Genomic DNA, 15,913 nt, shown 5'->3' on the forward strand with positions numbered 1-15,913 from the left:
CAAGAACCAGAGCCTCCCAGGCCGTGCCGAGGAGAAAGACTTCTCGAGCGAACATGGTTTATTTCTGTATGAGTGCCATGACTAACCATCGTTCGGTGACCAATGCCTAACCTTCCAAGCCCACGCTCTACAAATTATATTGTTTGGGCCCTTAACGTGCGAACCCAATATCATTTTGGGGTCGTTACAAATTGAGTCCTTACATACTATATAATAAAAGTTGGGCTTATAGAAGTTGTGGTTACGCATAGAAGCTGTGGTTGCGCCAAGTAGCGCCAAGTAGCTTCACTAAATTGCAGATTTTTTTTTTAAAGATTTTAAGAAAAAATAGAAATAATTTTTCTTATCCTATAATTTCTAAGTTGATAAAAATCTTACTTTGATTACAATCCAAATTCTATTTTAATTTGATTACAATTCAAATTCTTCATCTAATCCTTTATTAAAAAATCTTAATAAAAAAAAAAAAAAAAAGCAACGTACTACATGTGCAAAAATTTATAGATATAATTTTGTTATTATCAACTTTTCTTCTATGATTTTTTTCACTTTTTTGGATAAAGTTATGTTGAGTTTAACTTCTTCTTCTTTGGATAACTTTAAACTTCTAAGTTGATTATAACTTTAAAAATAAAATAAAATAAAATCTATCCTATTTCCTTATTGTCATTCACGTTTACTTTCTTTCTTTCTTTTTCTTTTTTTCTTTTTAGATTTTTTTAAAAAAAAAAAAATTAATACATTACGTTCAATGACTATATAACCTTTTTTTGGGATAAACATACCTCCTAAGTTAGTTTTTCTTTTCTTATAATTTCTGGAACGATTAGAAATCTACCTTCCTCACAATTGGAATCTCTCTCTCTCTCTCTCTCTCTTTATATATATATATATATATATATATATATTTTTTTTTTTTAGTGTATTTTTATATATTCATAGGCACAACTTCTTCTTCTTCTTTTCTCTTCCCCATTATCAATAATTCTCATTCTATTACAATTTCTATGTTGTTTAGAAATTTAACTCTCCTTTGTTTGTTTGTTTTTTTTTTTTTTTTTTCTTATTACTTAGGCAATTTGATGTTTGTGAAATCCATAGTAGAAGTCTTTATCAAACCTACTGTAGGGGTAAGGACCCAAGATCGCATATTGGGCCTTGGGCTTTATCCGAGGGGATAAACAGGTCCGAAGAGAAACTATTAATGATGAGACATTCTCAGACCAAGACCTATAAGTGGAGAGCAAATGAGTGGCTGTTCGAGGAGTACATACTCCTCGGACTTAGTGAACATAGTTCAAAATATATAACCCAACAATTAAAGTGGCCTGTCGAGAAGGTTCAATGATAGAGACGTGCTTCATGGGCATGAGAGAAGGAAGAGAACCAAAAAATATCTAAGAGAAGGCTGACACTACCACATTAAATGCACAATAGCTACTTTACTGATCGCATATATGTGGAAAAGACTTCTGAACAGTGCTACCTTGGTTACCGCGACTCACAGAGCGCTAAGGAAGGTGGCTGATGGGACAAGTACTCAAGTGGGGGTTCAGATAATCAACAAGTGGAGGGTAAAGATGACACCAAAGAAGACATATAAGGTAGAAGACTCTTCATGGAGAGAGGATCAGAAAATAGAAAGAGAGAACACTGTAGCAATCTAAACTGTCTTAGTATCCAACTGTGATCAATATACAATAATTGTGACCTCCTCGGACTGAAAGTCCATTGATATCAACATCTCTTATTTATGCTTGACTGTTATTTAGTCCAATATTAGCCGTTGTCCAATTCATTAGGACCTAGTTCTTTGACCCATTCTCTACAAATTCATTGTATCGGGTTCATTGGACTAAGACTCCATACATTTTGGGCTTGGGCCCCAAGTGCATAACACATTTTAGATGTACTATAAATATTCTGGCAAATGAAAAACCTATGGTTAAGTTTCCTTAGATTTTTAATTATTAAATTCAGGAACTTTTTTCATATAAATATGTTGTGTGATTGTTTGAATCCAAAGAACAATATTTTATATACAATTTATATGATCTAGACTCAAGTGATTATTAATTTATTATTTTTCAATAAAATTATTCTAAAAGTTTATAGCCAAAACCATGCAACGCACGGGAGTAATGCTAATATGTGTATATATATATATATATTCACACACAATGAGAAACTTTGCTAATTAGGTTACAGGACTGGCTATCAAAATAGTAAAAAAAAAAAAATAAAAGTGAATAATTAAAAAACTAAAGGTCTTAAGAGCATGGGAAAAATTCTTGTTAGCAACCAATAACTTAAAAATAAAAATAAAAAATAAAAAAATCGTACTCTTGCTTCCATGGATCGTTAAGAGATGCCGCAAAAAATGCTGCAGGATGAATATAATTGGACAAAGATGAGGCTTCATCTTTCACAAAGTTGTTAGTGGAAACAAAGTTTAACACAACGTACCTAGAGCATGCTTCAATCAATCGTTTTGAATTTTGCACTTAGGATCCGCTCTTGCTGTGGATTGCTTATGGTTATGGTGAAAATGTACGGCTATATAAACGTAGTGTTGTAAATGAACTAAGCTAACCATTCGGGTTTGACTTGATAAAAAAATTACTTATGTATATTTGTTTATAAACAAGTTAAGTTTGAGTTTTAATTTTAGACTTGTTTTATGAATTAGTCAAGCTCAAGCTGAAAAAATTGTTTATAAACAAAATCATAAATAGCACTCATACAAATAAGCTTGATATGAGCTTTACAAATAAACTCATATCTTACTTAATGACATGTTTTTTTAGCATATGATAGCATGTAATTTGAAGAATTGCTAATCACAAGTGGGATTAGAAGCATGACATAATTACTATGTTATTTTTCTTTTTACCTAATTTTGGGAGATTTAAGCATTTGATAATGTATTTGTGTTAGATCTCAAGCTCAAGAGCTTAATATTGAGCTCGACCTCGACTTGAATAATGAATTATGTTGAGCTAAGCCAAGCTCAAGCTCTTAGACTTTTTGACGAGCTTAAGTTTGCATACTGCTTATAGACTTGGTTTGAGTTTGAGCCGAACTTAACGTTTTATTTTTATAACATCTTCCATCATAATGAGGCATGTCCAGGTACAAAAGTTTAAGAATATTACTACTCTCTATAATTACACTGTTTGTTGTTTTACACTATTTGATATACACTGGTTTACACAATGTTCTCTACCATAAAAAAGAGTTTACATAATGTCCACAATTTATTAAGTCAAATATCCAATATTTTAAGGATGTTCACACTTTACACCGAGTATATATGATAATGTGCAATAATTATTACTACTATAATATGTACACATGTGATGTGATGCGATGTGTGTATGCGATTTGTTTAATTATCTAATCAAATACACACATCCCATCACATCTTTAATATCTTAATTAAGAAAAGCTTTCTTCATTCTCACATGAGCCCTAACATTTTCAGAAATCAAAGAATGTCCAAGAATAAATGTAAAGCAATGAAGGAAACTTTTCGTAATTAATTTGGAGTTAAAGAGACAAAAAAGAGGCTAATTAATTGTTTGAAATACTTAACCTAACATACCATTCACACTTAAATATAAGAACATAAAGTTAGGTTTCATTATATAACAGCAGATAGCAGGCCTCAAGAAAGTCCAGTTTGTAAATGGTGCAATGCAAGCCGTGTTAGGCAGCATATATAGGAATACATAGAAGGGTGAGCCATGGAGTTCCTAAGTTATCCCTGAGTGTTGCCTTTTACCCTTAACGAAGCAAAATTCAGGAGCATCCAAACTTTTCTGAGAAGAAGTTTCTACTGTATATATAACTTTATGGAAAATGTTAACAAGTACAGATAGGTATTTGTTAAGATGGTACTAAAGTGGCACTACAAAAAAACAGGGCTATCCCAGCGTTTTCAAAACCGCTGGGATAGCCCCAGAAAGCGCTGGGATAGGGTCAAAATTCCTATCCCGGCGGTTTTTTTCCCAGCGCTTCAAACCGCCGCGCAGTGAATGTGGGTATAGGGTCGACGGACCTGTCCCGGCGCTTTTCAAAAGCGCTGGGAAAGGCATATGCCCTATACCAGCGCTTTTGAAGCGCTGGTATAGACCTTTTAAATCATATTGATTCAAGACCTATACCAGCGCTTTTGAAAGCGCTGGAATAGGTACTACCTATACCAGCGCTTTCAAAAGCGCTGGTATAGGTCTTGAATCAATATGATTTAAAAGGTCTATACCAGCGCTTTTGAAAGCGCTGGCATAGACTATACCTATTCCAGTGCTCACAAAAGCGCTGGTATAGGTCATGAATCAGTATAATTTAAAAGGACCTATGCCAGCACTTTCAAAAGCGCTGGTATAGGTCCTTTTTTAAAAAAAAAAAATTTTAGCACCTGTAATGTACCTAAAATACATATTTTTCAATACTTATTTTATAACACCTGTAATGAATCATAATTCATATTTTCCAATAGCAAATACAATACCACATTAAACCAACAAATTAAATATATCTACTTATAATTATTTACAATAGCAAATACAATACTTATTAATGATGAAAAATCTTCAAATGTTGAAAAATCTGAACTTAATCATGGGTAATAATCAAGAATATCTTCAAATGTTGGCTATAATGAAGAGCCATAATTTTGTTCAAACTCAGACCACATATCCTTGGATTTCATTTTTTGGAGCAAATATATATCCATGTCCTCACTTTCTAACTCATCCAACTCAATCTTCCCCTCATCAAACCCACCTCTAGCCCTCAATCTCTCATCAAGGGCATTAAGTAATTGTCCTTGTACCATAAATTGCCATGCCCATTCTTCCAAAGGAGCAATACATATACTTATCGATGATGAAAAATCTGAACTTAATCATGGGTAATAATCAAGAATGCCTTGAATTTGACTCCATAGCTTATGTTGAAAAAGCTTTAAGATGCTAGACCACTCCAATCACCTAGGAACCTAGTGTTCACGAAACTAAAAAATATAAGTCTAAGTCAAGTTAGATCCATACTTGGTCTGCCTAGGGCTAATCACTGAACACACCAATGCATGAGTATTACTCAAGTAGCAATAGATAAAAAGTAAACTTAGATGATCACATAAAAGGTAGAATTATTAAGGAAATTCTAGCAAGAATGACTAAGTTCATTATCAATAATTATAGCACAATATGAACAACACAATCAACACTCCCAAAATAAAATACACTATCTTATATCTTCGTGCAAACAACCCGCTTGCTCCAAATCAACAACCTACCACAGTAGAATATTTGAATTTACTAAGAGGAGATAAAATAAATTCACACATAGTTGAACAATAATATCACAATATTCACAAGACAATCAACACTCCCAATAATGAAAAGTAAACCACCTTATATCACCGTGCAAGCCACCCACTTGCTCCAAATCAACAACTCACCACAACAAAAAATTTGACATATAATTATATACTAATAGGGTATTTTGAAGTAGATTTTACTCTCCCTTGAGCAATTCATTGGTTTGCTCCCAGAAAGAGGAACTCAAACTTACAATGAGCTGCTAATCTTACAAAATCTAAGTCTAAATTATAGACTACTAAGATCACTTAAAAGACGTAAATTAGGTGACTTCACGTCCAAAATCATGTAAAAAGAGAAGAAACTACTAAACTAAGTACATTGAGAGAACAAACTATAAACTAAAATAGGGAGAGGTGTACAAAGATATACAAACCAGAAGATAAGCTCCAATATTTTGCTAGTTTGCATTTGTTCCACAGTAAACATGAGCTATTTAATAATTTAATCATACGTAGTCAGAGAATGAGAGGTTAACTTACTAGTTGCTACCTTGCTTTGCTCCACAGGGGATGCTAAAGATATTGCAGTAGCCACCAAATGTTTAATCTAGCAATTTAACAAATCCAACAGTCAGAATTGAGTTGTTTTTTATTTTAATAAAAAATACAATGACAAAGTAAAATAAAATTATCAACTAAATTGAGTGGAAAGATTAATGCATAGAAGCATTGTTAAAGGCACTTGCTTGATTCATGTTTGAAATATTGATAAATTAGACGTGCCATAACAGACTTGTAGTTCTAGTTCTAGTTGTAGCTCTCTCTCTCTTTCTCTCTTGGGATATATATTGATAGATGATGTATCTAAAATCTTGCACTCTCTTACACTATGCAAGTATTTTTAGTATAAAAAAAAATTAAAAAAAAAAAAAAAGATTGCAAGAAGTCAAGAGCAAAACTCACTCATCAATTCAAAAGGAATAAAAATGGTAGAAATTATTTAATTGTCAAATTGCAAAGGCATGTTACATATTAAATAATAGTATTTATACATTATTGTCATTCAGGTCAATTTAGATTGTTATTTGGAACTAGCTATTTGCAAATGTTAGCTATATTTTTAGTACTAGTATACTTGGTCAATGCTACATTAAGCACTCAAAAAATAAAATTCAATGAGTTGGGTCCACTTCAGACAAAATGGTTGGCTAAGAAACCAGACATGAATTGACATAGATGAATGAAAGCCTTCAGTTTGACAGAAATGCCCTGCAAAGTACCATGTTGGCAAAAAAGAGGGAGGGGGGGGGGGAATATATATATATATATATATATATATATATATATATAACGTAGCCAAGTCTAGATACTCAATAAGGATGGTGAGACAAGGACATTTGACCCATAACCTAAAAATCTACTGATAAAAGAAACGGCCACATTTTAGGCCATGAAATGAAAGGACCAAAATCAGAAAACCGTTAAGTTATTAGTATTGAATGCATTAGCCTTTTCACATCTCAATTACATCAAGATGTAACTAAAAATCATTGAAAGAACTCTTATAAGAAGACCATACCACAATCGAATGCAATAACAGGCTTCAATTTTACCTCTTCTTCCTGAAAAACAATCAACAAATAAAAACTAAATAATTGGTAAAATTAAATGACTAAAACAAGATTGTAGTTAAGGGTTAAAAAAAACTTCACACTAAACTTGCAAAAGAAATACAACAATAGCAATAATACAAATGAACTTAGTAATATCATAAATAAGGGTGAAAAGTACCAACTCATCACTCATACCTTCACCCTCAGTTTCTTGGCTAGCTTAGATACATGACATTGAGAAAGCTCCCTACTTTGTTGATCCTAAACACAAGTAAAACTATAGAGGTAAAGAAACAAAATTTGTAGGCATAACTAAAGTGGACATCACTTAGAAATTTTTCATGTGATTAAGAAATTCTCACAATTAAATCAAGGTATAAAAGTGTCAAAGACCGCTGCATGAATAGACAAGCTCTTAAAGCAAGCACTAAAAAAAAAAATAGTTTGTTTCTCAAATGTGTTTAATGTAAGACCCAATGAAGACATCCCTCATATTTAGCATTGCAAAAAAAAAAAAAAAAATTAAACTTGTATATGATAATTAAAAAAAAAATTAATAAAGCATATATATATACACACAAACCTAGTAAATTTCGATCCCCTACCAACAGTTTTCCCATAATGAAAATAGTATGAATCGGCAGCCCTAGTCCAAACTCAGCTTCCTCCACATACTTCCAGAACTTCCATTCTCCACCATCAATTACCTCAAACCCCACTTGTTCCAATACCTATAAATATCCCAAATTCACTACTGTAAAATTCAAAGTAACTCACATTTTCTCTGCATTGTTAAAAAATCAAATACAACTAAATTTTACACACTTAAGGTTTAACTTCTCACTAAATACTAACCCAAATTCATTATTAGGAAAAAAAAATACAAATGCCTTTAAATGGCTTTATTAGAATCGTAAACTCAAAATAAAAAAATTACATGGTTACAATTTGATTTGCATATGGTGAAAATATAACATTTCGAACATAGTTTCCAAATAAAATTTTAAAAAAAAAGTAGAAAAGGAAAAAGGGTATACCTTTGTGAGAGCAAAATGGAGATTGAAGTTGGTCAAATTGATTCCATTTCTATTAAAAATCAAAATTCCTTCTCACTTAATAAGATTGTCAAGCTCTTCTTAAGCATCAAGCTAATAGCCTTAAGTGACAAGCATCTATAGCTAAGCCAAACATATGATTATAGTCAAACCCAAAAAGACAATTCAATTTTCATTCCCAAGAAATTTAAAAGCAAGCACCAGAAGGTTTGTTGCACCATAACTTATACCCATTCTTTTGCAGTTTTAAGAAAAATTCCATTGGAAGTGTAATAATTCTATGAAGATAAAAAAGGGAGCAGGAGCTAGGATGCAAGAGAGAAGAAGAAAGCTCTAGTTAATAATTCTATGTACACCCTTGCTAAATCTTGTGTCCAAAGTTCTAGTTACTTAAATTTTAAGATTTTAAAATATATCAATTTTGACGAAATTATTGCTCAAAAGTCTTGCCTCCGTGTAACAGACCAAAAAGATTTGCAAGCAGTTCCCACTCCCTAGATACAACTAACTCAGCTATCTAACTATATATTTAGGAAATAAGAAAGTTTTGCAAGCCGTCCCCACTCTTTTTATTGCTTTGATTAATGAAATCAATAGTAAATAGTCCAGTAACATTAATATGATTGTTGATCTTGGTAATATATAATCAATACAAATATCAATTCCCATATTAACGATTTAAAAATGTGCTTTGACTAATCAAATCAACAAGAAATGGCCTAGTAAAGTTAGTAAGATTTGTTAATCTTGGCAATATATAATCAATACAAATATCAATTCCTATTAATGATTTAAAAACATTTAACAATGAATCGTTTAATAAGGAAATATATACAGGCAATTGATAGTTTTAGAATCTCACTAACATTTGAAAAAGTTTTCTAATTACTAAAAAACCAGAAATTTAACATCAAATATATATACAAATATTGCTACAAAATAGAAATGAGAGCTAGAGAGACTTACCTTGCTTTGGGTAAACTTTAATCAAAACCCAATCCAAAACTGAAACCCACACAATCAACCAATAGTTACACAAAAATATACACATAACCCAAACCAAACTTCAACCAAAATCAAAACCCACACAATCAACCAATAGTTACACAAAAAAATACACATAACCCAAACCAAACTTCAACCAAAATCAAAACTAAAAAACCAGAAATTTAACAACAAACATATATACAAATATTGCTACAAAATAGAAATGAGAGCTAGAGAGACTTACCTTGCTTTGGGTAAACTTTAACCAAAACCAAATCCAAAACTAAAACCCACACAATCAACCAATAGTTACACAAAAATATACACATAACCCAAACCAAACTTCAACCAAAATCAAAACTAAAAAACTAGAAATTTAACAACAAATATACATACAAATATTGCTACGAAATATAAATGAGAGCTAGAGAGACTTACCTTGCTTTGGATAGGGTCTGTGGTTTTGGGTAGTATTTTTGTGCTTAAAATTTTGGAAAAGAAATGGTGGGTTTTGAGTAAAGAAGAAGAGAGGAGGAGGGGAAGTGGGTTAAGGAAGAGGGAGAGGGAGAAAAAATGTGGGTGAGAGGAAAACAGCTGAACTAAAGAAGTGGGAGACCAAAAATGAGAGACCAAAGTGGTGGGAAGGTGAAAAAAATAAGTGGGAAGTCTGAAAATTTTTAAGTGGTACGAAGGACCTATTCCAGCGTTTTTGGAGACCAATCCCAGCACTTTTGGAAGCGCTGGAATAGGTGGACCCTATTCCAGCGCTTTCGAAAGCGCTGGGACAGGTCTATCCCCATAAAGGAATAAGTGATCCTATCCCGGCGCTTTTGAAAGCGCTGGAATAAGGTCCACCTATTCCAGCGCTTCGAAAAGCGCTGGAACAAGTCCCTCCATTCCCTCATGGAGAGAGGCCTATCCCAGCGCCTTTTGAAGCGCTGGAATAAGGTCCACCTATTCCAGCGCTTTCAAAAGCGCTGGGACAGGTCTCTCCATTCCCTTATGGAGAGAGGCCTATCCCAGCGCTTTTAAAAGCGCTGGGATAGGTCTTTCCATTAGCATTTTCTTGATTAATAAAAATTATATTAATTAATAAAAATATTTTTTAATAAAATAAATTATATTAATCAATAAAAATATTTTTTAATAATTCAATTTAACAAAATTGAATTTAATAATTCAAACTAATTTAATATATTTTAATTTAATACTTCAAATTAATAAAATATAATTCCTCACTAAAAATTACTAAAATATAATGTGATAGCTAAAAAAAATTTGTAAGATGTGACTCGAGGACCAACAATATTAAAATATAACCATGAAACCTACGAAATGACCAAAATACCCCAAAAACCAAAAAAAATTACCAAAATATCCCCAAAATCAAAAAATGACCAAAATATCCCCAAAACCCAAAAAAAAGACCAAAATACCTCCCAAAAACCAAAATTTGACAAAAATACCCCCCAAAACCTTAAAATGACCAAAATACCCGCCAAAAACCAAAAATACCCTTAAAACCTTTAAAATGACTAAAATACCCCCGAAACCAAAAAATTACCAAAATAATCATGAAACCTACAAAATGACAAAAATACCCCTAAAACCTAAAAATGACCAAAATATCCCCGAAACCCAAAAAACGACCAAGGGTATTTTGGTCATTTTATGGACTTCAGGGGTATTTCGATCATTTTTTAGGTTTTGGGGGTATTTTGGTAATTTTTAGGTTTTGAGGGTATTTTGGTCATTTTTTGGACTTTAGGGGTATTTTGGTCATTTTTTGGGTTTTGGAAGTATTTTGTTCATTTTTTTGGTTTCAGGGAGTATTTTAGTCATTTTTTTTATGTTTCGAGGGTATTTTATTTTTAGGTTTTGGAGGTATTTTGGTAATTTTTTGGGTTTCGGGGTTATTTTGTTTTTTTTTTTTAAGGTATCTTGGTCATTTTTTATGTTTAAGGGGTATTTTGCTCATTTTAGTGGTTTTGGGGTATTTTAAAGTTAGTTGATTTGTAGAAATGATACTTCGATCATAATTAGGTACCCATTTAAAACGCAATAAACATTAATATTAATTGGGTATAATTGGGTTAATACTCATTTCACCCAATTAATAATTGAGTGGGTTTGAGTCTCATTTAAGTAGGCGGGTTTGGGTGGGCAAATGGATTTGAGTTGATTTTGCCACCCCTAGTATTATTCAAATAATCAAGGGGTTTTCCACCTTTTATATGCATGGGGGGTGCTTTTGTCATTTTCTAGTTTTTAGGATTCATTTCAATGTTTTGGGGATATTTCGGTCATTTTTTATGTTTTGGGGGTGTATAAATCCTTTTCTGGGTGTCAGGTGTGTTTTGGACATTTTTTGTCTTTCTAGGGGCATTTTGGTCATTTATTTGACTTATAGGGGTATTTTGTTCTTATTTAAGTAATCGAGGGTATTTTGGCTAGTTTTAGACACAAGGGGTACTCTAGTCATTTTCAATGCCTTAGGGGGTGCTTAGGTCATTTTTGATGTTTTGGGGTTATTTTAGTCATTTATTAGGTTTCGGGGGTATATTATTCTTTTTCTAGGTATCGGGGTGTTTTTGCTCTTTTTCAATGTTTTGGGGGGTACTTTGGTCTTTTTTTAGGTTTAGGAGAGTATTGGTCATTTGATAATTAACAAATCCCTCCACAAGTATAAGTGTTTGTGGGATGTGAGGGGCAAGTGTCGGGGTTCAAGTCTCTAGGAGGAAATTTCATACGCATATACACTTAAATTATGCTATAGTAGAAATTCTATCTTGTGTTAAAAAAAATTTAAAAAAAAAAAAAAAACCTATAGGTGACCTATTCCAGCGCTTTTGAAAGCGCTGAGACAGGTCCTTCCATTCCTTTAGGGAGAAAGACCTATCCCAGCGCTTTTTGAAGCGCTGGAATAGGTTGACCTATTCCAGCGCTTCCAAAAGCGCAGGGATAGGCCTCTCTTCATAAGGGAATGGAAGGACCTATCCCAGCGCTTCTAAAAGCGCTGGAATAAGGTCGACCCTATTCCAGCGCTTCAAAAAGCGCTGGTATAGGTTTTTCTCCATAAGGGAATGAGGGACCTGTCCCTGCGCTTTTGAAAGCGCTGGGATAGGTGGACCCTATTCCAGCGCTTTCAAAAGCGCTGGGACAAGTCCCTACGTTCCCTTATGGAGAAAGACCTATCCCAGCGCTTCTAAAAGCGCTGGAATAAGGTCGACCCTATTCCAGCGCTTCAAAAAGCGCTGGTATAGGTCTTTCTCCATAAGGGAACGTAGGGACTTGTCCCAGCGCTTTTAAAAGCGCTGGAATAGGGTCACCTATCCCAGCGCTTTCAAAAGCGCAGGAACAGGTCCTTCATTCCCTTATGGAGAAAGACCTATACCAGCGCTTTTTGAAGCGCTGGAATAGGGTCGACCTTATTCCAGCGCTTTTAGAAGCGCTGGGATAGGTCTTTCTCCATAAGGGAACGTAGGGACTTGTCCCAGCGCTTTTGAAAGCGCTGGAATAGGGTCCACCTATCCCAGCGCTTTCAAAAGCGCAGGGACAGGTCCCTCATTCCCTTATGGGGAAAGACCTATCCCAGCGCTTTTAAAAGCGCTGGGATAGGTCTTTTCCCCCTAAGGGAAATCAATAACCTTATCCCAACGTTTTTGGGCTTCCTATAACAGCGTTTTTGAAAAATGCCGCTATAGGCCTCCTATTGCAGCGCTTTATAAAGCGCTGGTTTTGAGCCGCCGTAATAGGATTTCCTATACCAGCGTTTTCAAAAAGCGCTGGTACAGACTTATCTATTACGGCGGTTTGTAAAAACGCTGGGAAAAAAACGTTGGGACAGGACGATTTTTTTGTAGTGTGGGTTTAATTTAATAAAATAAATAAATAAATAAATAAAAGAAAATGACATAAAATTAGTCATTTTAGTTATTTTATTTATTTTTTTTCTCTACAAAGTTCACCTCACGTTGAAAAAATGACATAAAACTAAAATCAAAAGTTGCTGTTAACTGAACCTCCCGTTAACACAACCCATAACCATATTACATACTGCTATATGTTAGGGCAGCATAATTCATGCATAGCCTTTTACCTCCACGAGTTAGCATTCTGTCATTGATTCGGTTCTCCCTAGACTCCTGCCTTCCTAGACACGAAAGCATATGCATGCATGTTCCTTTATTTTATTTCTTTCTTTTTCTTAATTTAATGTAAAGAAAATGAGTTTGTCTAACTAAAAAAGAAAAAGAACAGCTTCTCTCTCAGCTTTCCACAAATTCATTTCTCAAACTCCTCGCTTTGAATTCATTCAATCTGAAGTTAAGGTTCAGGCATTCAAAAACGTAGGGTGCTACAAAGAAGTAAAGAACATCATTTTAAACTTCATTCTAATACATATAATATAATCATACAAGCTTTTCATGAATATTATAATATTACATCTCTCCTTTGTTAACCAAATGGGTTTCGCCATCTTGGTTTTATAGCTAGGTTTCTACCTGTCCTAGTTGATTCGTTCCTGAATAGATCTAAAGCTGGGTAGGGGCAAGCAACTTCATGAATGCAGAATGTACCTGCTAGTACTAGGAATTTCTAAGAATTAAACAGCTAGCATTTCTTGGTGCATATCAATTAGCTTCCGAGATCTGAATCTTAACCTTTTATTTTCCCTTCTTTGTTTCATTTGGGTCCGACTCAAACAGTTCAGAAACCTATATAGGAAATCTCTTCTAAGTAAGTGGACAACTCCTCTAATTCTAGTTATAAGCTTTAAGGTCAAAATCTTCAATATTTGAAAAGGTATAGAGATAGGTTGACATTAATTGGTTTCTAGTCTAGAGTTCTCACAGAGCTAAATCACTTAATTCTCTAGCTAGGTTGATTTTTCTCTTTATTTTCATGAACATTGCGAATCTGAACAGGTAGAGTAGAAGAAATGCTAGCTCCATAACAATTTAGAAACAGTTTCCATATATAGTCATATCTTCTTCCTATAGCTAATATAGATAAGTAGGTAGCGAGTGAGAGAGAGAGAGAGAAATAGATTGAGCAGATGAGTGGCTTAGAACCAGCAGGTTCTCGCTATGTCCACCAGCTCCTGGGACCAGAGCTCCAACTACAAAGACCATCACAGCCCCAACTCACAGATTCCAAACACTCTCCAGAGAAAGAGCAAATACCTAGTACGGACCCTGATGCCCCCACTACAAGTTCAGGAGCAACCTCTAGTCGCAGGCCTCGTGGCCGTCCTGCTGGTTCCAAAAACAAGCCCAAGCCACCGATAATCATCACCCAGGACAGCCCAAATGCACTGAAATCCCAAGTACTTGAAGTCTCTGCAGGTTCAGACATAGTTGAATCAGTCTCAAATTACGCCTTGCGCCGTGGCCGTGGAGTTTGTGTCCTTAGTGGCAGTGGTTCTGTCACCAATGTAACTTTGCGACAGCCAGCATCACCAGCTGGGAGTGTTGTAACATTACATGGGAGGTTTGACATATTGTCTCTGACTGGGACAGCTCTGCCACCACCAGCTCCTCCGGGAGCTGGTGGTTTGACTATTTTTTTGGCAGGTGGGCAAGGACAAGTCATGGGAGGGAGCGTGGTGTCACCTTTGACAGCTTCAAGTTCTGTGCTTTTGATGGTTGCATCATTTGCAAATGCAGTGTATGATAGGTTACCATTGGAGGAGGAAGAGTCAAGAGTGCAGGTACAGCCTACAGCTTCACAAACTTCGGGATTGACCGGTGGCCAATTGGGTGATGGAGGAAGCGGTGGCAGCAGTGGCGGTGTTCCTTTTTATAATTTGGGGGTGAGCATGGGAAATTATACAGCCTTCCCTGGTGATGCTTTTGGTAATTGGGGTGGTGGCAATGCAGCTAGGCCACCATTTTAGTATTGTTTTTCTTATAAGATGAGGGGGTTGCTATTATCAACCACCTCTCTCAGACTTTGCAGAAGTGGGAGCTCTGTGTCAGATGAGTTGGAAGTGGAAGGGGGTGTTTTTAGATGTTTGTTGTTAGAATGTTGGTATATGTATCTTGGTTTTGACTGTTGAGATGAGCATATATATGGGGAAGATGAAGATTTCAATGGTCTGCAGGCATATAAATATTAATCAGGAAGAGAGTAGAATGAAATCCTGTGATATTTTATCAGGACAAACATGTTTCTGAGGGAAAAACTTGTGATATATATAGAATGTATTTTTTTTTTTTTTATGGCGATATATAGAACATGACCCTCAGTTGTGAGGATGTGATGTGAGCCTCATTAATTTGGAGCACAGGACATAGAAAATCCTCCATATCTGTAAGTCCAATTTATGTACAAAATATCATGACATTGTTTTATTTTCTTCTTTTTCAATTGTTAACAGATTTTCCCTTCTTTTTTTTTGCATTTGTGGTAAATTTTCCAAATGCTCATTTTCTGGAGTTTTATTCGTAATGGCTAATTTCCCACACTCAGCATTCTTCCAGAAAGGTTAAAGGAGACTGAAGAAAACCCAAAGTATGCAAAAATAAAGCTAGTACTGAAAAAGAGCAAACTGATTAAATTATTTATTATCTAGTAGGCTAGTTATATCAACCTGTAAACCATTTCAGTACTAGCTTTCTTCAATAGGAAGCCTAGTATCATTTGTTCTATTCTCTTCAGCTATTTGATCAGGGTAGAGCAAGCACTGAAAGAGTTTGGTTGATTTTTAACCAGCTGCCAGCACATCCATTTCACTTGTTGCCACGCAAAATAAGAAAATAAAACAAAAATAGAGGAAAAAAAAAATTCTGAACCACCATCTTGGGAAGAAAAGAAAACCCAACTTCCCAAGAGTGGGAAAACATGCATTGGAACTTTGAAGTGTTGAAACTTGAAAAATATGAAAGTGAGCTGGGAGGCTGTCTTCTTTAGAATTTCGTATTCTA

General features: G+C 34.5%; 1 protein-coding gene across 1 annotated transcript; it reads left to right on the top strand.

Annotated features, from left to right (window-relative positions):
* The first annotated feature begins 13,277 nt into the window (after positions 1–13,277).
* Positions 13,278–15,375, top strand: LOC126706537 (AT-hook motif nuclear-localized protein 25-like). Its single transcript, XM_050406059.1, has one exon. The coding sequence runs from the start codon at positions 14,044–14,046 to the stop codon at positions 14,881–14,883; it is 840 nt and encodes a 279-aa protein (XP_050262016.1). The 5' UTR covers positions 13,278–14,043; the 3' UTR covers positions 14,884–15,375.
* Positions 15,376–15,913: the final 538 nt, after the last annotated feature.

Source organism: Quercus robur, chromosome 11, assembly GCF_932294415.1.
Source record: "Quercus robur chromosome 11, dhQueRobu3.1, whole genome shotgun sequence".
NCBI classification, from domain to species: Eukaryota; Viridiplantae; Streptophyta; class Magnoliopsida; order Fagales; family Fagaceae; genus Quercus; species Quercus robur.

What these genes read in the sequence shown, in the direction of transcription:
- LOC126706537 (XM_050406059.1), top strand. Translation starts at nt 14,044, where the DNA reads ATGAGTGGCTTAGAACCAGCAGGTTCTCGCTATGTCCACCAGCTCCTG.